Raw genomic sequence first — 27,429 nt, 5'->3', positions numbered from 1 at the left:
TCTCACCTGCTGTGAAGAAGAGGATCTTGAGGGGTCCCAGATGGTGTCAGGTGCCCTCAGAGAATGGGGAGAGCCCTTGAGGAACTGCAGGCCTGGAGGCACACAAGGAGAGAGGGAGGCTGCTGCTGGAAATGCTGAGTTCCATAGCTCTGCTGGCTCTTCATGTCATCCTTCCCAGGAGCAGCTGGAGTTGGATGGGTTCCCTGCTATTGTTTAATAGTGCTGTGCTTCTAGGAAGTGATGGATGAGGCACGGTGGGCCAGAGCTGTGGCTGGGAATCACACACAGCCCTTCCCTCTCCCCACCAAGGAAGTTTTGGGAGATTCCTAGGTGCTTTCTGAAGCAGGGGAGGAAGGAGGACAGCAATTTCTCCTTCTAGAACTGTCCTTTCTGTGACTGAAAAGGAGGACAGTCCACAGTCACGTACCCAAGAGAAAATCTTTAGCGCTCCTAAAGCATGTGTAATAGAGAAGGGCTGATTTTTAGCAAGGCTGGTGTTAAAATGGAGACAAACACAATAAAGCATTGCACAAGAGCAGCTCTCAGCCCGTTGCCAGCACTAACCAGTGCCAGCACTGAGGTTAGCAGGAAGCATGTGCAGTTTTGCAGCGTGCTTCCCAGGCTGGGGCTGCCATCAGCTGAAGGTCACTGCTGCAGAGATAGGGCTGGGCCCAGAGGGCCTGGTGGCTGTGATGCACACAAACATCAGTCCAGACTGCTGAGAACAAGAGTTTAATCATTTAAATTTATTAACAGTGGGATGAAGTGGTGCAGTACAACCTGCTGCGGTACCACCACATAGCTTAGGAGGTCTCTGTGAGGATTTTTGCAATACTTTTTTTTTTTTTTTTCATTTTCTTCAGATAACCTGCCTTGGCTTGTCCCCAGGTTGCCATTGCAGTCATTCTTTGGAACTAAAACTTTCCAGACAGCTATCTTACTTTTACAAAGAATTGTTTTCTTATATACAGTTTAATTCCATGTAATTTCTATAACTGGTGCTTTTTTTGCTCTTTGCTTCCATATTGTGGAGATAAGGTGTCCTCAAAGTTACACATTTTTCCTCTGTGTAGGAATCAGTGATGGGGAAAAAAAGCTCGTTCTGTGACCCTGGAGCAATTTTTATCCCCAGCACTGCCTGAATGCTGCAGGCAGTGACTGGGAGTGACAGGATTCCTTCCAATGGGTGATGCTGCTCTGTCAATTTTATGGCCTGTTAATACAGTCAAGGTGACAGACAATACACAGAGACCCTTCTGGGAGTGTAAGACACCCCAAATAAGTATTTACAGTCGCGTGGTTGGTATTTTTCAAGCTTCCCGGAATCAATGGAGAGGCGTAGCCGCTGTGCAAAGCAGATATTTCAAAAAAGCAGCACCACCCTCTGCTGGCCTGGGCTGCCTTCCCGGGAGAGCTGCCGGCAGCCCGGCACCTCGGGAGCTTCTCCTGCTGCCTTCCACATCCCCTCCCCTTTGTTTTTCTGGGGTAAACAGTGAAATATTTCATTTAGTTCCCCCCATGTACATATATATCTGTGTGTGTGTGTGCATGCTTTCTGTGAGTGCCTGCTTAGAGGCACTGTGCAGAGACTAATAAACCCCTCTTTTTATCAAGCTAAGTGGGCATTTTTAAATTGCAAATTATTTTCTTTTGTGTTTTTTTTTTCCTCCCCCCATCAAGTTGATCCATTCTGCAGTTTAGTTCTAAACATGTTTGCAACATTTTAAATAAAGCAAATATTTTTTCAGACTGAGGGGGTGGATGGGAATAACCTTTTTGTAATCAGTGATAACAATACTCCAGAAAGTTTGAAAATGAATGAATGGTGCAAATCATGGAGGAATAAAATAAAATACAGCTTTTTTCATGCTGAGACCTGCATCGTTAATACCTTAAGAAATTACTGAGCTTCCTTTAAGTATGGGAAATCTAATTCTGTTTTCAAACAAACTCAAATGTTTGTTTTCACAGCACGGTTTACTTTTGACCTGAAAGCCTAATTATCCTGACTGATTCAAAGTGAGGATTTCCAGTGCAGAGCTGCCTTAATTAAGGGCAGGTTTGTCAGCTCCTGTACTAATTTAACAATTGATGACCCATGCTCCTGTGTTTTCCTATTGCCGTGAATGGAAAGTTTGATATTGTTCTTTATTGTTCTTTAAATAATAGAAAAAAAAGTAAATTACAGAGACACCAACCTGCAGCTGTACTACAGAATGGAATATGTGATGAGCTATGTAGGAAACTTTTCTATTTTTTTTAGCATAAATGTACAATTAGGACTAATGAAATTTTACCAAAATAAGTCTGCTGCCTGTGTGTTCCATGTGCAATAATAATAATTTTTTGTTTGTTTTTTAAGCTTACCATAGGTAAATTCCAGACTAATTCAGGTAAAAGCTAAAGATAGAAGAAAAAGGAAGCAGGGGAACAGAAATTCATTAGGATGAGTTTCCATAATAGAAGGACAAGCAAAGAAATTAACCTGTTTCAGTTTTTGGAATTTCTCCATATTCACAAGGATTGCATCTTCTGTCACACACTCCATTCTACATCTGTATTTAAAACCAGATAAATTATCCCAACACTCTTTTTTAAGCTTCCACTAAGAGGACCTATTAAAACCAGTTACTCCCTCTCTTCTCCTGGGGGAAGTTGGAGGGGAGCTTGTTTCCATCTTTGCACAGTGCTTAAAAATGCCAGCCATCCTTACAGGGCTCCAATACCATCATCTACAATGGCAGATGAGGAGAAGCTAACTAGAGGAGTCAGTCCCTTCAATGAAATGATTTAAAGGGATTTATCACCATAAATTCTATGTTTACTTTTAAGTTTATTTTGCATTCTCTGACATCCTTGCTGTGGACTTTAGTACTTGTTCTCTTTTTGGGCAGGATAGTAAGAAAAAGTTACACTTTTTTCTTTTAACCAAACAGCCACCCACATATTTTAAGTTTGGGCTACCTCAGAAGAGGTATTTTGAGGACTATTTAAAAAACAACCTTTTCTCTAGCAACTGTTTTTTCGGATAGGTGCACATATGGTCAGTGTTAAACAATATTGGTAGCACGGCACAGACATTCTGAATAATTTATGCATGCTGTGTGTATTTATAGAGTCACAGCTCATGCTGGCACTGCAAGCTGTAGTAATGGAAGTGTAAAGCAATTACTCTTTTATATTTTAATAAACTTTTTGGTTTTTCTGTCAAAGCTAATACCAAGTTTTCAGATCATGGCAAAGTGATAGGTATTTTAAGAGCAATATTTCTTACTGCTTTCAACACAGTGTAACTGTACAGAATAATAAACTAATAACATAATTATGATTTCTGCTGAGTTCTGGTGTGTCAAGGCCTGTTGAGAATTTCAGAACTGTTCTCCCTCAAGCAGCTCTTGGTGCATACTGAAAATTACCTCCAACTAACATAATACATGCAAATTCAGAACCTGAAAATTAGCAAGTGACCATGTGAAGGTTGCTCACTTAGTTCTAGTTCAGCCCTTGTGGCATCCCCCTGCTGCTGCAGCCTCAGAGCAGACCACTGCACAGGGTTTGTTCTGCAGGAGAGCTGTGTCCCTCAGTGCTGGAATGGGTGTTCATGTCAGTATTTCAGGGTAAAGCAGAGCACAAGGATGTTGTGCTTCTTGTTGTGTTCTCTTGTGTCACAGCTCAGTCTGGGGCTGTGGAATCTCTTCCTTCCGTGGCACATCAAGCCTGCCAAGGGTAACTGAGGTTTCATTTCTACAACACAACCTGAGTGAGGGAAGTGAGGTACAGGTTGTTATTTGGGGCAAAGGATACATGACTTTTTGTCTGTCTCATTCTATGCTCTCAATTCCTCAAGTAGAAAAAGAGTGTCACATTGTTTTAGTTTTTGTTTTTTGTTTTAGTTTCATCTTTAGAAAAAACAAACCAGCCATGTTTGCTCACTTTGTAGTGTGTTGCAGAGTTACACAGTGGTTTGTGTCTTCATGCCAGATAAAGCTACAAGGAGTTGTTTCTCCTAAGGAGAATTAAAACTGTGTTTTAAATGAACTAAAAGCAGAATTTGGTTTTTTTAACTGTACTAAGTATGGGCATCCTGCTCAGATTCATGCACAAGATTCAGGTCTTGTTTAAGCAAAACCCAACATCCTGATGCTTAAATAATTTTTTACTTAGGGTTCCAACATCGGGATATAAATAAAATTATATAATATTCATTATTCATCTTGTTGTACAAACAAGAGAATATAAAAAATCCTACTATGTGAGATTGTTTCCCATATGCCCAGAGAAAGGAGGAAAGATGCACACAAATGTTCAGCATGCACAATTTCCTTGGTGCAGCACTGGCTCCCTCCTTAGGAGTGGAATTCAGTGAAATAGGACTCCTCTCAAAAACAAAGAGTGAGCAACAAAGGATAAGTGATCAAGTGATTAGCCAGAGGCTAATAGGAATGCAAGGGCAGAGTGACAGATTGCATATTGCAGGAAATCTGATCTGGAAATTAATTTGAAGGTTTCTGCGGTGGAGACTGCAAAAGAACTAGTCTTGAAATCTTTCTGAAGGACATAAATATATGAAAATTCTGACTTGCTTGTGCATCAAGTATTGTATCATGCAGGAGAGAAGGCTAATGGTTAAATAAGGTTGAATTGCAGTTTAGAGGAATTTTCCTTTCACTCCTCCCCCACTTAGTTTTTTAAAAAATAAGAATGAAATATGCAGCTGCCTGCAACTTAGCATGAAAAACTGGGTTAATTTACTTAGAAATTCTAGTGACTTAGAAATATGCATGCTGTAATTCTCTCTGGTTGAACCTAAATTCTGTTCTAGGAGAATAAATCAGGACAGCAGATAAATACCTCAGCACACACAATCAACAGCTACATGTCACTAAATATACATAAATATTGGGAAAAAACAGAGCTTTTAATTACGAAGTGAATATTATTATTTAGTGACTTACCAAATGGTTTTAATTTAACCTTGTGGTAGGTAGATTTCACTTTGTGTTAATAGAATTCTCTTTCTTTATTGGGATCACCTTACCCTTTCTTCAAAATTTAACAGTAACTTCTGTAATACAGCAGTGTCTGAGTCCACATAGCTTTTCTTTTAAGATTCAAAAAATTTCTTACATAAAAAATCCCACACAAACTTATTCAAACATCAGCTTATGAAAGTTTGCTGGTTTGCCTTTTAAAAATGTAATGTTGTAATTTTAAAGCATGAATAAATACACTGTGATAAAATTATAAAGAATTACTAAATACAGAACAGTTAAATTTGAGTACAACAGATGAGTTTTTGTCAGGGATTGAATGTAACTAAGCTTTTACTGACACAATACTAAAATTACTTGCTGGTGCAGGATGGAAATTAGTTTCACCTAGGCTTTGATGCTTGTTGAAGCTGTTTGTAAAGCTTGATTTTTTGAGTAATTCTCTGCTGGTTACATAAAAAAGCAGCATGAAGAGTATGTGAAGGGATCAGACTAGTATAAATTGGGGTTTAAAAACCCTCTCATTCCTTCCTTTGATCACAGTATTTAGTGAAGGAGAAAAGTGGCGCTGTGAAGGAGCTTTTGGATTGCTTTCTGCTGAATAGAATTAAAAACACTTAATTTCAAGTCAATAATCCTGTAAGAGTAGCTAATAGTTTCTCTTCTGCTTCACAGTTCCTGTACAGTTCTGCACTTGATATTATTGTGGGGTCTTGCTGGTGATGGATTTGTCATGAGAAGCAGGGATCTGTCACTGATAATCCTCTTAGCTCTAAGGACCAAACCTTGCAGTATATAAAAAATCCCTTTCAAGTCCTATACTTGTGTTTGAATTTCTGTCTTTTATTTATTTAGTACAATTGAACAAGAACAACTATGAAAACTGAGTCTTTAAAAAACCTTATTGTACTGAGAGAAACAAACATTATTTACTCCCATCATGAATAATGTCTCACAAAGTGGAAGGAGGAGTGCTGCAGCCTTACAGTCTGTCTCTAGCCTGTAGGTCTGTATTCCCAGGTAGAAGTGCAAGCCTATATATTATATTATTTTGCCTTTTAGTCCTTTGGATTATGTTTTCCTTGTTTCAAGACTCACATTGTAAGAGTCTCTTTGGAGGCATTAGCTGACATCAGTGCAGTACTTGCAGCTATTTTTAAAGGAAGTGTATGAGAAAATAAATTCTGGTTCTGGTGCCGCGGTGTCTCACGCAGAGCTGAGATGTTCCAGGCGTAGCCCTGCTGGTCCAGCCCTGCTGGCTGAGATGCTGCTGTTCCTCTGCTAAATCTGTCCTGCTTCTGTTTGCAGCCATGTCATCTTATCTGCTGATTGTCAAGTCTGAACTTCCTGGGGCTGTTGCGGGGCTTTTGAGTGGAGCCGAGAGTGGGTAAGGAAAAATGCTTGGTGCATTCTGTGTTTGTCTTGAAGAAAAAAGGGGTCCAGAACTGCTGAAAGAGATGGGTGCTGACACTTCTCTGATCTCACATGTGAATTTAAATAGTCACTTACATGAGTTGTTGGAATATGAAATGTATTTGGCAAGTGCAGGTCTTTTGCAGCACACACACAGAGCGTGATTCTTTCCTCATGGCGATTTCCCATCCTACGACCTTAAAGTCAGTGGCAAAACTCCACCTACAGGAATCTCCTTCCTGTAATATTTTAAAAGGGGAAGCAGGAAGGTGCTGGGAGGGAGAGGAGAAGAAACATTTCCACTGCTGTCATGTTATCACTTCACATAATTCAGAATCACAGTACAAAAAATGGCAGGCATTTATATGGAAATATTTTGTTGTCTTGCTCTAGTAATTGGACTTGTCTTGGGAAAAATGCCAGGTTTCCAGACTTGGTTTATAATTCCTAAACTTGGCTCCCAGTAAAGAAGTTATTTTTCACAGTTGAACTGTAAAGTTGTTTGTAAGGAGTGTGTCCCTCACATTTCCATTGGAACTGTCACAAGAAATCGAAGGCAAACACTGCAGCTTCAGCATCGAAATATCTTGTTTGAGTTGTTCCATGCTCCTGTCAATCCTAACAGTGTATCTTGGAGTGCCTTACAGCTGTTTTTCCAAATTGCTATTTTCAGATGTTTTGAGCTCAAAACTTGTTCTGGATTGAAATGTGGTGAAATTGTCTCAAGGCTGTGTGGTGCTTGTATTATTCCTGAATGTTTTGGGTGAATTTTAAGTGGGAAATCAGTTTATCAAAAGGTACTTTAGTTGATTTTCTATTTTATCACTTGCAACTTTTATAATGAGTTTGAAAAATTAATTGTGGCTGTAATCTTGGTTTCTGTCTTTCTGCCCCCTGGGCCCTCACAGTTTTAGTAAGGTTTTTTTTGTCAGTTTTCGCTTTTTTTTCCCAAACTATTACTTTTTATTTATATTTGTTATTTTTAGTCTGCTCATGTATCTCTTCCAGCTGTGGTAGTTATCAGCTTTTCATGGGCTGTAACCTTCTCCTTCAAGCTCATCCCCAAATTTAGCATCTAACATCTCTTACCACTTTTAATTTTATATCAGCTCTGTTTATGCAAAGTGAATTTTCTTCCAGCAAAGATACACTTTGAAACAAACAGCTTAAGAAGACTCCTGGTAGGTAGAACCTGGAGGTTCAACCCTGTGCTGCTCCAAGGTTTATTCTGTTTTAAAAAAAACGCTGTGAAAACTTCTTCATTAAGGTCCTGTGGGATAATGCTCCCAAAAGCTTTGTCCAGGTCCAACCTCAGATCTCCTGGATGTGAGCACTCAGGTTACAGTGTTGAATTGTTTATTACAAACCACATGAGCTGTTGTAATCCTCAGTGATCTGTCAGCTCTGCCAGCACCCATGCTTCTTCCTTAGCTAAAGCTACAGTTGGAGATGGGAATGAAGTTCAGCTTTGCATTTAGAAAGAGCTGAAATTGCCCATAGGAATCCTAACCACAGCCCCGTGCTTAGGTGATTGGCAGCCTGGTCTCATCCAGTTCCTGCATCAATCAATGCTTATTTAACACAATTTCCCACCTCTAGTATTTGTCCAAGCAAATTGTTCAAGTGCTGTGGTCAAGCAGTATTCCAGGAACATGCACATATGTGTGCCCACATCTATATTTAATTTATTTTGACATATGAATACTAGATCATAATCTTTTGTTTCTGTGTGTTTTTTGCAGATGTTAAGTGTACATTTTTACTAGCTGACCTTATAAATTGTAGGAAATTGTTCAACAAAAATAGGTAATCAAATACCAAGCTTAAGAAGCAACTTATTTATCCAAAGGGTGCATAAATATTGAATAGTTTGATTCAACTTCTTTACCTGGACCACTTGTTTCCAGATGGGATTGCACAACTGTTCCGTGTTTGTTAAGTCATTATAGCATTTGATACGCTTTCATTTGGTGCAGAATTGATCTTAAATGTAGTTGGGATGTATCAAAAATGTCATTTAAACTATCTGTGAGAGTATTTTATATGCATAAACCCTCCAGAGCTGTACATTTGGGAAAGCCATTTAAGGAATGTTCTGTGCATTAAATTATTTTTATAGGTAGAGGTTAGCAGGTGTGTGTGTGTTTGAAAGGCTCAGAGCCAGTCTAACACATCCTCATGTCTTTTTAAAAAACAAACCCATACAATATGAACACTTATTAATATTGAGTGGAGATGTTTCTGTCTGCATAACAAGAATTCCACATAGTTTTGATGACATGAACATAGTTTCAAATGAGGATTGTGTTAAAAAGTTGTAATTTGTGAGCCCTCTGTTAACATTTAATGACCCTGTCAGAGGATGTGATTGATGCAATTAAGTTGTCTTGCTTGTGAGTTTTATAATTGATATGAACTGAGAGTAAGATCCTAATTTAGAACATATGAATATCTTGTTCTGTTGAATTCAGGAATGAAATTAAAGCAATTTATAAATGTCTGCTTTTAGTTAAAGTATGGGGGAGGGAGGAGAAACATCTGCATGCCAAAGCTTTTTCAGCAGAATCGAGGATTTATATTCTGTATTTCATATTTTGAATGCTTTTATCATATAGGATTAAATTTACAGATCAGATTGACTTTAAAGGCACTATCAAAACATTTATTGTGCCTTTGGAAAATAAATGTATTTTTACATCAGTACTTTGAAGAGAAAATGGAGACATTTTCCAATAACCAGCCCACTATGGACTTTTCTGTGGTCTTTTTAAGTATAAGAATTGGTATTCCAGAATGAGGCAGTGTACAAAATTACTTTTTTTCCTTCATTTCCTCACTGCTGTTTTCCTCTCTGTTCTCCTCCCCCTCCAAAATGTTTCTTCATTTACCATAAAGTAACCAAAATAATTTTCTGTCTCTTCTGCTGAGTTTGTCAACCTCAGTGGCAGCTGTGGGTTTGAAATCAGGAGTTGTAAACTGAGGTCCCACATCTCCACATAGTGCATGATCCTTATGTTCTCTGCCATGATGCTGTTCCTCCTAATCTGAGTATCCACCAGACTGGAAAGAAAGAAAATGTTTAAAAATGGTAAATAATAACAGCATGAAGAATAATTGCTACAACAAGACTCTGATTTTGGCAAAGTTGCTTCTTCACTGTAGCAGTAGCAGACAGAGCTAATTTTTGAGGAATGATGTATTTTGACTCATTTTTAATACAGACACTGTCAGCTAATGATTGCTTTGGGTTTGATACAGTGAACGTGCCCTCAAACTTGAAATTTGTCTGTTCACTTACATCTTCTTTTCAAACAAGTGACTCAAGTGGCTGTCCTTGATGTACAGCAGTAGTTAATATACCTGTATAATAATTCTTCTTTAACACAGGTGTTGTGGTACTTCCCTCATGATAATTTGAGGTGCTGCCTGTTTATTAGGTGCTAACCATATCCTGGACTAAATAAACTGGAAGGTCAAAAGTCAAGGTGTTTATAGGTGGTAAAGTTGGAGGCTGATGTGCAAGATGTTTATCAGTACAGGATATGGTTATTGCCAAGTCAGGGCAGCCACCCTCAAAATGTTTCTGTTACTTAACAACTTACCCATCTGTGCTTTCCTCACTTCAGAGATGGGATTTTGATGCTTCACATAGATTTTAAATGTTTGAGGACTTTTGTGCCTCTGCAATGCTTTTTTAGTATGTGTGGTTTCATGTATAAACATTCTACCAGATTTCATCAGCATAATTTTTATCCCCTCTGTCCTTTACGTTTTCATGGATGTGTGCAAGGAAGGGAAGCTCAGCAGTGAGTGGGAATTGATGTTGCTGTTTCTTCAGGTGTGTAAATGTGCAGCTCATTGTAATCCACTTTTAGACACACACTGTGCTGTGTAAGTACTTCTGCTGGAAATCTGTAGAGTATCAAATACCCTTCCCTCTGGCCATTGCTGTGAATCAAGGCAGGGATTTGCATATTGCCCTGATGAGAATTATTAATTGGCACACATCACACCCTTGATCCATGCAGACACTTGCCTGTGGAGCATTGCTTGCAGTGCTGGTTTCTTACAGAATGATGCTGTCCTCCCTCATAATCTGGGAGCTCTGTTTTATATCAGTGTAGAAACTAGCAGTATAAATTCATGTAAATAGCATGTGAGACAGGAAATTATTTTTTCTTGTCCTAGTGGTTGCTTTGTCTAAGAGCACAGTTCTAAGTTAAACTTATTTTTAGGACTCCTGAGCTTTGTATCAATCCTAAATGAATTTTCCAACAGGTCTTGGTACCTCGATGGGAGACTGCTGCTGCTGCTTACTTCAGTCTGCATTGTTTTTCCTCTTGCCCTTCTTCCTAAAATTGGTGAGTAATTAAAGGAGAGAAGCGAATATTATTCTACTTTAGCAGCAATTACAGTTGAAGACTTTAAAACCTTAATGGGTTATTTATTTATTTAAACTGGCAGGGGGCTGCTGGTGGTGGTGATTACTTAAGTTGTTGTAGTGTGTTCTGCCTTCCAGCCCTGCCTAGTTAACCTATTACTTGGGTTGCAGTAGTATTTTGTCTGCAATACTAAAATAAAATCTTTACAGCAGAACATTAAAGAGCTGCATTTACTTACAGCATGCCATTAGTGGTAAGCCAGTTCTAATTCTGCCCTACAAAACTACATAAATGATCTGTGACAGGCAGTTGGAATGTTGTTATTCTGAGTCCTAAGCCCCAGATACCAAGCACTGTAATAGAAAACATGCCTAAAATGTAAAGCTTTAGCTGTACATTAGGATCACTTTCCTTATAAATTCTCTTTTATTTTTACTGTTATTTTACAGGCTTTCTTGGCTACACAAGTAGTTTATCATTTTTCTTTACGGTGTACTTTACTCTTGTGGTAAGTTAAAAAATCTCTGCACAGCTTCTTTTTTTTTTTCTTATTGTTTGAATATTTTCATAAGCCTGTTTTGAAATTAATTGTCTTCCCCTCCCCCTTAGTTTTTTATGTGAAATTTAGAATTTTCTTCAGGTTCAGTATGTGCTTGCTTGGACAGATTACATTTATTTGCTGAGGCTGGAAAATGTGTATGTGTATGAACTTCCAAGCATGTGAAAAGAGTTAAAGTAATTATATTTTGGGCTGGTAAATATAACAATTCTTTTTTTTTTTTTTTTTTTTTTGCTGATAGTGCAGCAAAGGGAAGGGAGCTGGCACATACATTTTTGTTTCTCTACTAGCAGAGGAATGGAATTCTGTTTTCTTAACTTCTAGCTATTACTTACTGCAACTAGTACAGCAGAAAATTTAATATACTCCAAAATAAATTAAATTTACATGTATAATGGAGTGACAGAGTTCAGAAAAAGGCAAAGAAAACTAGAACTTCATTAAGGCAGTTTACAAGATTCATTAATACGTCAATGACCTTATTCTTCTTTCCAGCTGAAAGGAAAAGTTCTTTTCTCTGAGCCATATGGGGGTTTTTGACCCTGATGTTCACCCTCTCAAGGCCCCTGTGAGGTAGATGTTTCCAGATATCAAAAGTGAGACCTGCTAGGCAGATCTAAGAGGGAAAATGTGCCTTTAAGTTGCACTTTTTTTTTCTTTTTAAAGGGAAAAAGTGTGTTAATGCACATGTGTAATACGTGGTACAACTGAGCAACTCTCACTCTGTCATCTATTTGAATCTCATTTGGGAGCCTGGCAAAAATATTCCCCCTCTGCCCTGTCATTCTGGCTTGCATTGACTTGCATTTAATACCTGTTTTACAAAGGGATAAACAGAGTTGAAGGCAAGTTGAACAAACATGCCATCCAGGAGACCAAGGCAATCCATTAGGAACTGAACCATGTGATAAAACCAAACTTCAAAGCTGTCAAAACATCTCCCTAGGGTATCCCTGGAGAGCTCCAGTGTTTGTAGGACCTTGGGAAGTATTCTTCTTAAGCTGAATATTGAGAAGCAGCCACAGCCTCTCCAGAGTTAATGGAAATTCATTTGTAATATTTATAAATTACCTTAACTTTTGACCTCTCTTCTAAAATTTATCTTTAAAAGAAAAAAAAACTGGGAACAAAAAAAAAGGTAAAAAAAAAAGGACTAACTATAATGCTGACACAGGCCTTTGGCTGAAGCAAGTTGAAGGGTTTTAAAACCAGTTCAGCTCCTGGATTTCAAAGGGATTGTGTATGGATCTCTGAGGAAAGCTGTTGTAATGGGTGGATGCGTTTGAAAACAACTTCAGTCCCTGAAAAAGCAAATGTGTAAGCAAGAATTGTGTGCAGCCATGCCAAGCTGGGATGAGTTAAACTAGATTTTAGTTGGTGATTCTCTACCAAAAAAGTGGGTACAAAGTGCTAAGGAAGGAATACAGACTGCTGGATTTTTAATGAAATGGTTAATTTTGTGTGCTTACTCTTGTTAAATGGCAAAGCAGCAGCCACAGTAAATCTAGCTGGGGTCAAAATTTTTAAAAGCCATTATGGATGTTTCCAGAAAAGCAGTACTCTTGACAGAATATTCTCTCTGACTTGTTCAGGCCCTGAAAGTCAAAGGCATTAAATGTGGTTTAGTTTTCGTATCTAATTGCTTTGAAGTGGGTGATACGTGCTGTTGAAATGGTGTTTTAGTTTGCACACTGTTAATTTCTGTGTGGCAGATATGTTTTAATTTGTTCCAGAAGAGAACTGTGTTAGTCATATGGAAGTGATATAATTATATTTTGCATATACAGTAATTCTGTGCCTTTTCAAGTGCACACCATCTGTTCAGCTTTTTGCCAGCAAGCCACAATTTTACTGCAGCCTGCAGAAAAGAGACATCCTGGTCAGTCTGGTCAGGGAGTGCATTGAGCAAAGGGCTGGAAACTTCTTTGTTCTGGGTCTCAAATGTCCTCTCTGTGCCTCAGTATTTCTTCCTTTAAAGCCAAAAAACTGCTTCTAGGCTTTACTTGCAAAAATATTGCAAACATTGAGATGACCTGATCTAGGAGAATAACAAGTATGTGTAACTATTAATTCAAAGCCAGATTCTGTGAGGACCTGAGCACTTCTGTTGCTCAGTTGTTGAATACTTCCCTGACTTGAATCCTCAGGGGGAAAAAAATGGTGATTGTTCAATTATTTTTGTTATTGCCTCCCCTCTTGCTGTGTATATTGGTGAAGCATAAAGACAGACTTGTATTTTTTTGTGTGTGTGTAGACAACATTATTGGTAGCTTGTTCGGCAAAGGTGTTAATGATTGCTGGTGGTGTTTGTCTAAATCTCTTGTTTGTGTTCCCAGAACAAAACTTGTTGCAGATTGGGAACCTGCCATATGCAATGAATGATGTTATGCACAGACAGCCCCTTTGCCCAGTGCTGTCAGTACTGCTGGAATAAAGGGATTCCTGTTTTCCCTCTGCAGGATACGAAAAAATCACTGAGAATATTAGAACACATTGATTCTCTAACTTTATTCTTTAACAGTGTGTCTGTTGTGGGCTTAAAATACCCTTTTTCCACTATAATCTCTCTTGATTTTTAAGTTTTTTTCACTTAAAACCAAACATTTTTTATACTCCAAAAGAATGTTTATATGAAATAGGCTTAAAGTTCTAGAGGAGGGTTGTGGTGCCTGCATGACTGCTCAACTAACTGGGCTGTGCTGCCAGCTTAAAAATCCTTTCCTGTTAGGGAAACTCACTAGACTACAATTGGAAACCCAAATACATTTAAATAATTAAGCAAGTGGTCAGATATAAATAGAGATTTTTTAAAATGCACCTAGTACATTTTATTTTGTCTTATTTCCACTTCAGTCTGTTTTTAATCTGTATTACATTTATTTTAGAAAAATGTTCTCCAGCCTTTTAGGTTTGGCTTGTCTGGTCCTCCCTCTGCAGTGTTTACATATATCTTTGCTCTTTGGCTTGCAGGAAAACTTCCCCTCACCACTTCCAGGCACATTTTACTTTCTTCAAACCTTGTCCTTCAGCTCCATGCCCCTTCCCATTGCCTGTTCCAGCTTTAGACTGGAGTGGGGGAGTTCCTACAAAGCTGACTACTTTGGAGCCTTCAAAGCCTTCCCCTCTTTGGGTGCCTTTAAATACAGCCCAGGCCCAAGTTAAATTTTAGTGTTTGGTGTTTGCAGGCTGCTGTTGAGCAGGCTCCCACCTAGTTCCATAAACGTGTTCCTGCCACAATGCCCTCAGCCTGCTGTACACCCACAGTTTTCTTTCCCCACATTTTGGCCAGAGGTGACATTTGTTTGCCTCTCCTGGAGCTGGTGACAAGAGGGAGCATCTAATCCTCTGGGAAACACCGCTTGGCAGCATGCAAGGCACAGTTCTCTGAGCCAGGAGAAGGGCTCCCTTGCATGTTATTCTTCTTGTGAATCTGAGTCTTTAATTAAGTTTTTAATGATTTGCTCTAGGCTTCAAAAGAATTATAGCCTCTAAAGCCAGGTAACTACAATAGGAAATTAATTAGGGTGAGGAGAGCAATGCAACTATTATTTTAAACCGGGCTTCTGAAAAAGGAGGTAACATTTCTTATTTTAATTTCCCTTTGATTTTCAGCCCTGTTACTTGGCAGTCCCTAAACCAGCAGGGTGTAGCTGAAGGCCCAATGACATTCTGGGACAATAATTGCATTTATTGTTTTTCCTTTGCTTTCTAGTCCAAACCATATGTGTCTGCCTTTCAAGATTAGCCCTAGGCTCTGCTCTATCTCTGTTGAGGGCTCGTGTGCTGCGGGCGCGAGGCTGGGCTCGCTAACACAGCAGCAATCCTGGCCAGGAGCCTCTTGCTGTGCAGCCCAGGGAGGGTGGCTGGCAGTGCTGCTTGGATTTCAGCTCATGTCAGAGCCCATTGCAGTGCCCCACCTCCAGATCCCTGGGCCATAAGGCTGCCAGCTGTGCAGGGCGAGCAGCTGGATGGAATGGCACTGACAGGCTGTTCGGAGTCTCCTTCTGGTGGCCTGGCTGCCAGGCAGGCCTGGTGATTTATTGGGGGTGTAGCTCCCTGCTGGGTGTTCCACCAGGCTGGTACTTCAGCTATGTGTATCTAAATTGAAAACTGATTTTTAGGATATCATTCATACGTGAAATATGCTGTCTCTGCAGGTTATGATTAAAAAATGGTCGATTCCTTGTCCTCTACCTCTGAGTAGTGCCATAGAGACTTTACAGGTAAACTGCATGCTGGTTTGAAGTTCTAATTTTACTAGTAAACTGTAATGCTTTTTTTACATTAACACTTTCAAAATGGCTTGCAATTTAAATTCCTTCTTTTATTAATCATCACAGAATCTGAAAAGTTTCATGTCTGTGGTTTGGGCTTATTCTTTCATTATGCCTTTTTTTTTTTTTGCATTTATGTTTTACAGGTTTCAAATTCTACTGGGGATTGTAAAGCAAAGCTCTTTCATCTTTCAAAAGAGGTAATCTCTATTAACAATGCACTAACTTAAAGGGGGGTGGTGGTTTTTAAAAAATTGGGGCTTAAACCTTACCCAGGGTAAGCTGTCCTTGTGTAAAACTCATTATAGGCTGCTGAAATATTTTCTGTACCTGCTGCCAAGTACTATCCAGTCTCACTTTTTTTTTTTTTTTTTTTTTTTTTTTTTTTTGTATGAAGGCTGATTGTCCAAGTTAGCATTTATGAAAATATTTTGGAAATATGACCAAAAAAGAAAGTATAACAGATGAAGCAGTGGTCAGCCTCATCATGCAATCAGATCAAACCCTCAGCTGGAAGTTGGTGCTGCTTGGCTGTGTGCTCTTAGTTCCTGGCAGGGTGGAGCAGCTTTCCTGAAGCTAACCTTAGTTTTTGCTCACCTGAAGCTGATTCTTCAGGCCTGTTGCAAACTTGTGCATCTCACTGGGTGCCAGCTCTGGTATTTGTTAATTAACTTGGCATTTAAATCATGTAACCACCCATCAAGGCTTGCAGGAGAGGAAGTGTCATGTAAAGCCCTGGTCTCTGGGGGGTGAAGAGGGAGGGAAAAAAGTAAATCTGGGATAGCCCTGTAGTGAGATCTAGGAGGGATGTGGCTTCATTTCTCTGTAAAAACAAAAGTCCACCCTACCTCCCGAGATAAAGGGAAGGGAAAAAAAAAGCTTGGGCAACGCAAACATCAGACAAATGTTGTCTGTAGATCAAAGAAGAAATGGTGCTTTGACCAGAAACATCTAATGTGAGATTCTGGCCTTTTGTGCTTGGAAGAATCTTGGGACTCATCTCTCCTTCTTTTTAAAATGACCTCTATCAATAGAAGGTGGCATATCTTTACCAGTATGGGCCTGATTATTTCAGCACAAAAGTGTTTGTTATAGTTCAGCTTATTCTACTTGGCAATTGCAATAAGCTGTACTAGATGATTCATCCCTTTTATTACAAATTTTTGGAATAATACACCACTAATTGTGTGGTTGCATCTTTAATTACATAACTGTCTTAAAACTTTAGATGCCAAAGCATGTTATATTTCCTGTTAATATTTTATGTTATATTTTATGTTTTATCCAAACTTCTCTGAAGGAGTAATAAAATAGTGAGGTCAGGCTGAAGGAATCAGTAATTGACAGGTAGCCATGGATAGTAGAATTTGGAAAAATGCTTAGAGAATTTCACAAATAATACACTGGCTCTGGGACACATCCTGCTCTTTCTACATAAGTACTTGGCATCAGTGTAGTCAAAAAAGAATCTTCCAGTTTTTGGCTTATAGGCAGCATGACTTCTGATGATGAAACTCAGCTATGTCCACTTGAACTGACATGACTTGAAAGTGTTGAATTTTTGTGGACTGATTAGAGACACCATTTCTGTCTTGTGGAGATTTATCTCAAAGCATTCATCTGGAAATATTTCCACTGACTTCCAACACTTGAACTGAATTCTGAGTTCATAGAGATATTTTTCCAACTAGCAGTAACAGCAAACAACTTACAAGATGTTTTCTTTCTGTTTCAGAGTGCTTATGCAATACCAACTATGGCCTTCTCTTTTCTGTGCCATACCTCAGTCTTGCCAATCTATTGTGAGCTCCAAAGGTGATGTATGAACACATGCAATATTAAAATAGAATTATAACCTTTTTTTGTAATACTTTCCCTAAATTAATCCCTAAATACTTTCCTTAAATTAATGAGTAATTTTTATTTTTAGGTCAGTGCAGAATTCACTGCAGAATAAGGAGCTTTCATGGTTTTGGGAAATGTATAGTTTTAGTCTGTACTGGCTTTTTCTCTCTTAGAGGAGTGAAAAGTAGCAAATGTAGTTTCCATCATCAGTGTCAAGATATTGTTCTGCCCTGGACAATCAGGAGAAAAAAAAGGTCATTTGCTAAGGTACTTTAATAGTCAATTTTTGTGGCTGTAACTGAATCTGCATTTGGCCATATCTGATCCAGTGAGGGGTTTTGACATAGATTCTGTTCCTGGCTCTGAACAGGTATCATCCTGGTAAATCCCAGTTTTAATTTAAAAGAGACACTGGGAAGTCTAAATTCCATATGAGATGGGGACAGTGTTAATTGTCTGCTTGAAAAGTGCCCTTTTAATAACCAGATTAAAAATACTTTTAAACCCCCTAAATATCAGTGACAGCACAGACCTCAGCAAATCCTCAGTGGCCTTAAATTAGGCCAATACTTTACTCTGAAAGGCAAGGTACTGTATAGATTGTGCTATGTTTAATCATCCCCAATACAGATAAAACAACACTGATTTCCTTTTCTTTCTCTGTTTTAGTCCATCCAAAAGGAGAATGCAGAATGTAACTGTCACAGGAATTGGCCTGAGTTTCCTAATTTACTTTATGTCTGCTCTCTTTGGGTACCTGACATTTTATGGTAAGTGTATTCTTCAGGTATTCCTTAGAACAAAAGTTAATGATAAAAGATAAATGTCTCCTGCCTGGAATGCTTCAGGCATTAGTACACTTGAACCCTCAGATTTTAAAAATTCAGAAGGATAGGCTTTGAGCTGGCTCTTCCAGCACATGCTTCTGGTTCCTGAGCAAAAATGTGTTTGTTTGGTACATTAACTGAACCAAGAAGTGCACATTTCTTAGAAATGTTGTTGACATTTGATGAAGTAACTATACCTTTTTATTACCAGTCAGAAGAATGGGTGGGGTATCACACTTGCCCTACGAATTCTACAGACATTTTCATTTGCTGTGGAGTTTAGGTGGCAGTGTGCTGCAATACCAATTTAATTACTCTACATTTGGACTTCTAAATACCTCTGGGTACAGATTTTCAGTAGAGCTTAAACATAGATGACTTCTTCTGTCTGGCATTCTTGTACTTCAGAAAGATTTCAGGCCCCTTATCTACACAGTGGCCCTTTTTTTAAAGGTCCATCACAGCACCAAGAATATTGGCTTTTAGCATCTAATAATTCCAGATTTTTAGGGACTTTTGTACCTTTTACCCTCAAGTATAAGCATGTCTGACAATATTCCCTAGATATCCAGAAACCTTAGAAAAATTATATGGGGAGTCTTGAAGGCCCTAATAGCCTGTTGGCCACTACTGCTGTTTGCTGACTGTCTCCATGAGGTTTGTTGGAGAATATAAAATAAATTTTAAGTGCAACTCAGAGAGGTTCAGTAGGCAGTGCAGGGCAGCTGTCCAGATGAAATCTTAATAAGAAGTGGGGGGAAAAAAAAGAGGAAAAAAAATAGTCCTGGAAGCCATCCCAGTTCCTGTTACCTTTACTGCCATGACTTCTTTGGGAACAGACCCTGTCTTGACTGTAGCCTCTCAGACTGTTTCACTGGGAATGGTTTGGGTTTTCTGCAGACTTGATTTCCTTTAGTAACTCTAAAACTCAGGAGCCTGAAATGCTGGAACCAGGAGTGGATGTCTGTAAGAGAGTTGTTTTGTTTGTTTGGTTTGGTTTTTTCCCCTTGCAAGCTTCTTCATATTTTCACTTTTTGGTTGTCTTGTTTAATTAACTTATTTCTTTAAACAGAGAAAGTCTGTTCCCTGTTCCTAAAATACCAGTCTGAGAAAATGTAAAACATTTTATTTTAAATTGGAAACAAAAGAACAGTTCCCTCTTTGAAATGAGGCATGTTTCATCTCTCTGTGGTTCAGATGGTTTCTTCTGTTTTCTGTGAATTTGAAACTTCACAGGGTGATTGAACTTTGAAAATTTCAGTCTATTCTGAAGTCCAAAAAAGCAGAGTTAAGATTAAAAAAAAAAAAAAAGAAAAAAATCAGGATAGCAGACCACTCTCAGTGCTCTGACTTTTGCTGTTTAAATTTCCTCCTTTTTTTTATGCTGTCTCCTTCACGTTTGTGTTTTTTCTTTAGGCATCTTTGGCTTCAGCAGAGGCTCTGCCTGGCTTTGTCTCCTGAAATTTTTAATTTCCCTGAAGATTTTGCCTCCTAGTGTATCAGTAATGCCAGAGTGTATCTGCATCCCCCAAGCAGATGGATCCAATTGAATGTCACCTTAATATGCCTTGCTAATTACCTTAGCTCTCCAGTGATTAACAAAGCAATTAATTTGTCTTGTTTTCAGACAAAGTGGACACTGAGCTGCTGCAAGGTTACTCCAGGTACCTGCCCCACGATACCATCATCATGACTGTGAGAGCAGCCATTCTGTTTGCTGTGCTCCTGACAGTCCCTCTAATCCATTTCCCAGTGAGTATTCCTGAGAGCTCTGCAGCTGGCACTGAGCACTGGTCACTAATGTTTTGCAGACTGCAATTCTTGAGTCACATCTAGTCTTGTGTATCTTATTCACTTGTCAAGTGATTGATCAAAGACCACATATTTGCATATGTTCCATGAAAGCTCCAAAATAACAACTAACCACTAAGCTAATTTGTGCTCTTGAGACAGATTTCAGATTAAAACTAGCCCACAGCATTGTTTTTAATTTAGAGAATTCAGAACTTCTAAAGTTTATTTAGTTTGATTTTTTTTCTCTTAAATTGAGTTTTGCTGACTTGGTTTTTCCTTTCTACATGCACGCACCCACACACAAACACACTTGTACTTGAAACTCAATTTAATTGTAAATTAAAAACACATATAGACCTATTTCACCAAAACCCCCCTAGTTTAGCTTATCAATACTGTGGTAGAATTGAAAATTCATTCTTTTAGGACCAAAAACTGTGCAGACAAAACTCTGTGTATGGAAGCACTGTATAGATTATGCATCAGTTGGCAACATGCTGACATTTGCTACCAGGCATTTCAAAGAGAAAAATTACTATCTCCCAGGCCTTCTTTTGTCCCTCCAAAACAGGGAGGGGCCAGTCATTTCTTAAGACTAATGGCCATGTGATAAATCTTGCTTTAATACAGTAATAAATTACATTCTACACCACAGAGAGACAAAGCATTGAAGTAGTACTAATCTTTTGGCATTTTGATTTTTAAAATGTTCTTTCACATCTGGAATGATGTAATTCTTAAAGTTATGGAATTGAGATAAGATCAAAAAATGTGTGTGTATGTATGTATTTACCCACACAGTGTTTGTCTTTTATTGTGTAGGCAAGGAAAGCTGTCTTGATGGTGTTTTTCTCTCATCTTGCTGGCTCCTGGATTTGCCATATCCTTGTCACCTTAACACTGAATGTAGTTGTTGTTCTCTTTGCAATGTATGTTCCAGACATAAAAAATGTATTTGGAGTAGTTGGTAAGTTCTTGTGGTGGTTGGTTTTCTTGGGTTTTATTTAACTTCAAGAAATTCAGTATATGGTTCTGCAATGCACTTCAGTCTTCTCTAAACAAAATCTTACTTTCTGTTTTTTAAAGGTTCAACCACATCAACATGTTTGCTTTTTGTATATCCTGGACTATTTTATCTTAAACTTAACAGAGAGGACTTTATTTCACCACAGAAACTTGGGGTATGTTTTCTGTTTTCTCATCTGCACTAATAATGTTTAAACAGGCTCATTTTAAATGCATTTTAATACACAGTGGAGCACAATCCGAGGGGCAAAGCTCATGTTTTCATTGCAGCTCACAAAATCTCCGAGCATTTTCTTTCATCCTTCCTGGTAGCTCTGGTCTTTCTGAAACTCCTTCTTCACCAGAGTTTTTGGCAAGCAGCGTGTCTGTGTACTGGACCATTGATCTGATTATGTGCTTTTCCCTATAGTTTTCAGATGTTGACTTTTAATCCAGCTTCTGCTCAGTTTTTACCTGTTACTCTGGGTGTCTGGGCACTTGGGACAAAGCTAAACTGCATTTAAGTGGAACAGTTTTTTGTGCTTGTTTTCTGTAAAAGACGTTGCAAAAACATCTTTTGTTTTCTTTGTTCTCTTCCTTTTTGTTTGGTTTTTTTCCTCCTCTTTGTGGTTTCTCTTTTGTTGTAGTAGGTTAAGTTCTGGGCTGGAATTTGTGCAGGAGCCTGCTTTCTGCACTGTAACTGTCTGTCTTCATTTAACCACTGCTCAGCAGAGTGGCCAAAATGCTGACAAAATGTTTATACAGAGTTTTTCTGCTATTCTTATGATTCATGGGGCTGCTCTTGTATTGACAAAACAGGGAATCTGAAAGAAAATCTAATAATGATGCCCTCTGACCACCTAAAGTCATGACTAGTTCCAGCAGATTTGGGGGCCTGTATAAATCAGCAAGCTGCAGTCTCTGGAACTGTGGTTTTATCATCATCTGGCTATTCAAAAATGTAAGAAATCCATTGTAATTTTAATTGTATTTTGAGTAAAATACTAATCAGTTTCTCCATTTGTTTAGAGTTGTAAAGGGCAGATTATTTTTTGTGCAGCTGGGTGGTGTGAGCAGGGAAACCAGGCTGCTCCAGGAGTTCCCAGGGAAACTATCCCAGGCTTGGTTTAGTTTCCCACTAAGCAGATTCTTTGTGTTTGAAGACTGAGTAATTTGAAACATTACAGATTATTTTAAAGGACACTATTTGTACCTGATCTTGTGGACTTTCAGAACAGTAACTTTTGCTTTTCTTTCTTCACAGGCATGTGCCTTGGTTATTTTTGGCATTTGTGTTGGCCTTCTCAGTTTGGTTCTGATAATTTTCAATTGGGTTGATCAATAAGAGCTATTGACACTGTCTGAACTGAGCTCCAGGAGGACAGCAAGAAGCAGAGAGGTGCCAACACTGCTGCAGTGAGTGCTGGACATCCTAAAGGAACACTGACCAAAGCTGCCAAGGAAGAAGTAATGCTCTTTTCAGCTCCATTACTGATGGTCCTTCTTTAATTTGAGTCACTCTTCAGTAACTGGACAATTCATCTTTGCCATTCTCAAATATGAGTTTTTGATGATGTAATAAGGACAGGTAAAAAGGTCTCAAGAATTTCTGCAATGCAAAAATGGTTTAGGGCACATGGTGAACAAAACAGAAACTTGAAATAACTTGTCCTTTCAAAACAGCAAGGTGAATAGACATGACATCAGTCTTTTTGTGCATAATGTGATGTGTGCACATAGGATAGTGCACCTTGTCCTAATTCTTGAAAGATTCCTGTTGTTTGACTAATTTCCAAAATTTCAGCCAGTTCACATTAAGAACATGTTGATTCCAAGTGTTTCTCCTGATTTATCCTGAGATGGATCCAGAGACCAAGTGCCTTAGCTCAGTTTAATGGGCATGTCACGATAATATTTGTTAATTGTTTTGTAAAATACAGTTTTTCTATGTCAGCACACTTAAATCATCCTAATGTAATTTTTAAATTAGCAGCTTTTGTCCATCAAGCATATTAGCTTTTAGTAGCATTTCATTTTGGTGTTTCCATTTTGCAGTTAATAATAGACATTTTTCAATTAATAGTTACTTTTGAGTAGTACTCAAAGTACCTCAGTACCTCACCAAGTGAAAGACTTCTCTTTTTCTCTCTTATTCCCATTTTTACAAATCTTTCAGGTCTTTCATAAAGTGTTTCTATATTTTATGTTCTTTTGTGTTTCAGAGAAGATTTGGTCTTAAAAAAAGAAAATCTGCCTCTGTTGAAAACAAAGGGAAATTTGACTTTTATGGAACCCTAATTTTACCTCAGATGTCTGTGAACTTCCATGCAGTCTTTTATAATTCCTTATTTTTTAAGGAATGTGAATGCAATTTTCAACACCATCTGGGCTTTGTTGGAAATGGTATTGGGTACCCACAAGAAAAGTTCCTCATTTTAGTAGATTGAAAGCAGTGGCTGAGACCATGGGGAGGTTTTTAGCATTTTCTTCTATCAGGTGGGATTTGATGGCCCTAAAGTGGCTTTATCTCCTCAGAGATTTCATGCCCTAAGGAAGCAAAGGCTGGTTGATCCTCTCCTGTCTAAAGGGGAGGAGCAGCAAATAGCAGTTTGGAATCACCTTCCCTGTTCCTGATTTCTCCTGACCACAGATCACTTGGCTCTCTCAGGGTCCAGTTACTTTTCAGTTTTTGATGAATGGCCTGAAGGCACCCAGGTGGTGCAGGGTAGTGCTGCTTCAGAAATCCTTTTGGCTTGGAAGTATCCTTCTACCTAGGAGTTTAATTTAGAAATAGACCTGTGGTGATGCAGGGAACTAACTCAGAAATTTTGGTAGGATCCCAAAGAAAAAGATCCCTGGAAAAGACTGCTGTTATTTTTATAACAAAGTTTCTAGCAGAGGTTTCTTGACTCCAGGTGAGCCCTGTAATAATTGCAGTACCAGAAACAGCACATCCACACTTGGCCAGGAGCTCCCAGCTCCTCCTGTGGCACTGGCAGTGGCTCCTGTCACATGTTCACCCAGCAGAAAACCAAGGTGACCACGAGATGTGACATTATCTGCCTAAAAAGTGAACTTGCCTTTATTTTTCCAATTCAAACTCCTGCTAACCAGGTGCAGCTGCCTTCCTGCCTGTGGCTGCCCTTTGATAGCTGAGTCTCATGGGCTTTGTTACACTGCAGGGGTTCAGATGCTCATGGAATCTCTGGCACTGTTGTAGAAAACTAAAAGTGTACCTTGAGTCAACCCTGACAGATGTACATCAGGAGGTGATTCTCAGTCTGACTGAACCAAAACTTCTTTGGAAAACAAGAGACCTTACATTGATGAGAATTAACTCAGGGATTTTTGTCAGACACTAGAATTTAGGGAGTGTATTTATTTGAAATTTTATGAAAATTGTTTCTCATTTATTGTCTGCTCTTGTAGCACGCCGTTGACTAGTACTGGTAGGTCATTACTGCAGTCACTTTTATTTTAAACTCTAACCAGTAATGCTTAAGTCTGAATACTTAGATTATCTGTGAGGGGACAGAAAGTTGGCAAAGTTTTGCTGAGCTTTTGCTCTTCCCTCCTCTCCCTGAAAAGGCTGAGTCTTACCATTCACTGTAATGCTCTGTTGCCCTGGGGCAGTTTGGTTTGTGTGCATCATCTTGAAAATATGACTGAGAAAATACCTGAAATACAGTGTTAATTTTACAGGGGATTCCTGCAGTGCTGCAGAAATCACTACAGTATTGTTTTAATCCTTGGGTATTATCCTAACTAGCCTGGCTGCTGACTGACTGTCCTGATAGGTAGACTTTGGAATGATGAATTCCAGTGTATGAGGTTAACACTTGATGAGGATGAATGGAAGCAATTCACAGCTCTGCTGAGCTCTGTTATTACATTTTGGCTGCAGAAAGGAGAGCACAGGGGTTTACAGAATGCCTGTTACCTTTCATCTGGAAAAGAACTAGAAATGCTGCTACTTCTGAGTTTCTGGAGTTCATAACTTAAAATATGGAGGGAGGGGCAGAAAAAGAATTTCTGTTCCCAAATTTAGAAGGTATGAGTGTTGTCCACGATGAAAAACCAGAGTAATTTATCATTCTCATCTCCCATGGCTGTGCTGTGCATTGTGTTTCTCAAAGGGTTTTTCTACAATTGTGCACTTGCATGAAGTTTTTGAGCAGAAGAGGCCTCCAGTGTGGAGCTCTCAGTTCATTTAAATGCTGACAAATATTTTATTCATTATTCTTGCATACAGATATTTTTCTTCCAAATTTCCAGATTTATGAATTTCAGTGATTCTGCTTTATTGCCTGTCATCAGCATTTTCCAACCTTCTTCACTGAAGACTTGACAGGAATGGATGAAGGGACCCACAGCATTTCTGAACTCACTTGGAAAGGTTCCCTTTCCCCAGTTGAGCAGGAAGAACAATGTGAGAGATGAAAATGAATTGGTTGCCTTTGATTTATTTTCTCTTTTTCTCCTATTTCCATTCCTTGTCCATTTGGAGGCTGCTCAAGTTTCAGCTGGACTGTGGTAAGCTGGGTGTGAAGAGTGGTTTTTGTCACCAGAATGGCAGGAAGGAGACTGCTAAACAACAGTGCTCAAAACCAGGATTATTGTAGAACTCCTTTCCTAGTTAGATTTAATTTAACACTTCGCCTGAAATTGTTGTTTTCCAGTTGATTTTGATGTTGAAACCATTCATTGCAGCTGCTTTCCATACAAAGAAACCTTTGGACATGTTCACTCCTACTGCCAGTGGGAGAGAATTTTCAGTATTATAAAAGTGCTGTGTAATTCCTGCAGTTTGTGGTGGTGGTCTTGGTATTTGTGTGCTTCAGTAGTGTTCATCCAGCCATGCTTCATGTGGAAATGGAATTCCCAAAAGAAATTAATAATGATCTGGATGTAAAAATTGCCCAGTTCATGTCAGACCTGTATGTTGTACAACAGATTTTCTGTTCTGAGTTCTCCTTGCCTCAGAGTCACTGTGGAACATCCAGGGCATGTTCAAAAAATGACCAGCAAAAAATAAAGAACAGTTTACACTGTACACAGCTCTGTGTGTGATCCCCACTCTGTTGTGCAGGTGATGCTTTGCAGCACATCCTGAAATGTTCCCAACTGCTCCTCCTGGGCCAATCTGCTCCCAGTGATGGATTTTACTCTTTGGACTGTGCTCTCCAGAACACCAGGATGCAAAAAATGAGAAATGCAGTTATTGTCCTCCCAGGTATTGGTTCAGGGACAGCAAACCTGCCTCTTCTGTGCTGATCTGGTCCCCCGTGTGAACAGGAGCCAGCAGAATTTATTTCAGAGGCTGATTTCTTCAAGAATCAGGAGAATGGAAGTTAACAAATGTAAATAAACTCTGTGTTTCTCAGCTGGAAGTGACTGCATCTAACCCAAGCTTGCTGGTGGTTTAGCTACAACCACTTGCCAGGTAGGAGCTTACCACAAACAGAACTCACCCACATGTGTGCATGATATTTAGAGCTTTTGAAAATGTCAGTTGTATTCAGGAAATTTAAAAAAAAAAAAAAAAAAAAAAAAAAAAAAAAAAAAAACAAAAAAAAAAACAAAAACCAAAACAGTGGAAGCTTGTAGGGCTATCAAAATTGTTTCTTTTACAAGCATGAAATCAGTGTTTTTTAAAATTTATTTCACAGCTCTGTGCCAGTGCTGCCTCTGAGATGTGGGGAAAGTGTGAGCAGTTGACCTGGCAGTGCATAATGGGGTGAAAAACTGCTCATGGAGACCTTTTGGGAAGGGCCTTCTTGTTGGGCAAAGTGAAGGTCAGTCATGGGGAACAGGCCATCTGGCTGGCCAGGAGGGGCTCTGGAGCATGGATGTGCTTCCTGGCTGTAAGTCACTGTGCTCTCCAATAGCTGTGTCCTGTCAGTGCAGCTCCCAGAACTTTGCAAGGTCCAGGGCAGTCCTGGGAATAAGCAAACCTGGAAACACCATTATTATTGTGCTGCTGGCTTGATTTCAGAGCTGTAGGAAGGTTCACACACGTGGAAATGAGTACCAGCAACTGTTCACTCAGTAGTGTTTGTCCCAAGTGGAACTGGCACCAGAGAGCACAAATCCCAGCGTTTTCCATGCAGTGCAGGACTGAGCCCTGTGCTGCACTGCCTGTTTTGTGTATCCTGGCTGTGCTCAGCCTTGCTCCTGCCCCAGCACCATCCCTGCTCACCCACTGGGGCAGCTCCCAGCACCTGGTTTGAGTTCAGAGCTCGTTTGCACATGATGTCACAGTTTTATTGTCAGCCCAGCCAAGGGCAGGACAGCTCATCCTGGGAAGGTTTGTGCTGAGCCTTTACATTGCTGCCATTA

At 39.2% G+C, this 27,429-nt stretch overlaps 1 protein-coding gene across 5 annotated transcripts in view; it reads left to right on the top strand.

The window, feature by feature from the left end:
* SLC38A6 (solute carrier family 38 member 6) overlaps positions 1 to 26,613 on the top strand; it is a 37,950-nt gene extending 11,337 nt beyond the window's left edge. For 3 of the 5 annotated variants that reach the window (XM_041459404.1, XM_041459403.1, XM_041459405.1), the window contains exons 6-16: positions 6,300 to 6,378; positions 10,683 to 10,765; positions 11,236 to 11,294; positions 15,503 to 15,568; positions 15,766 to 15,819; positions 17,355 to 17,434; positions 18,134 to 18,234; positions 19,919 to 20,043; positions 20,908 to 21,052; positions 21,172 to 21,266; positions 22,355 to 26,612. In XM_041459404.1, the coding sequence (XP_041315338.1) occupies positions 6,300 to 6,378; positions 10,683 to 10,765; positions 11,236 to 11,294; positions 15,503 to 15,568; positions 15,766 to 15,819; positions 17,355 to 17,434; positions 18,134 to 18,234; positions 19,919 to 20,043; positions 20,908 to 21,052; positions 21,172 to 21,266; positions 22,355 to 22,435 (968 nt within the window). In that variant the 3' untranslated portion in view covers positions 22,436 to 26,612. Of the gene's footprint in view, positions 1 to 6,299; positions 6,379 to 10,682; positions 10,766 to 11,235; positions 11,295 to 15,502; positions 15,569 to 15,765; positions 15,820 to 17,354; positions 17,435 to 18,133; positions 18,235 to 19,918; positions 20,044 to 20,907; positions 21,053 to 21,171; positions 21,267 to 22,354 lie in introns of all 5 variants that reach the window. The other 2 variants (XR_005954476.1, XR_005954475.1) reach the window with 2 other exon arrangements.
* Positions 26,614 to 27,429: the final 816 nt, after the last annotated feature.

This window comes from Pyrgilauda ruficollis, unplaced genomic scaffold (genome assembly GCF_017590135.1).
Source record: "Pyrgilauda ruficollis isolate IOZ18807 unplaced genomic scaffold, ASM1759013v1 scaffold135, whole genome shotgun sequence".
NCBI classification, from domain to species: domain Eukaryota; kingdom Metazoa; phylum Chordata; class Aves; order Passeriformes; family Passeridae; genus Pyrgilauda; species Pyrgilauda ruficollis.
This window is presented reverse-complemented; position numbering and strand designations above follow the sequence as displayed.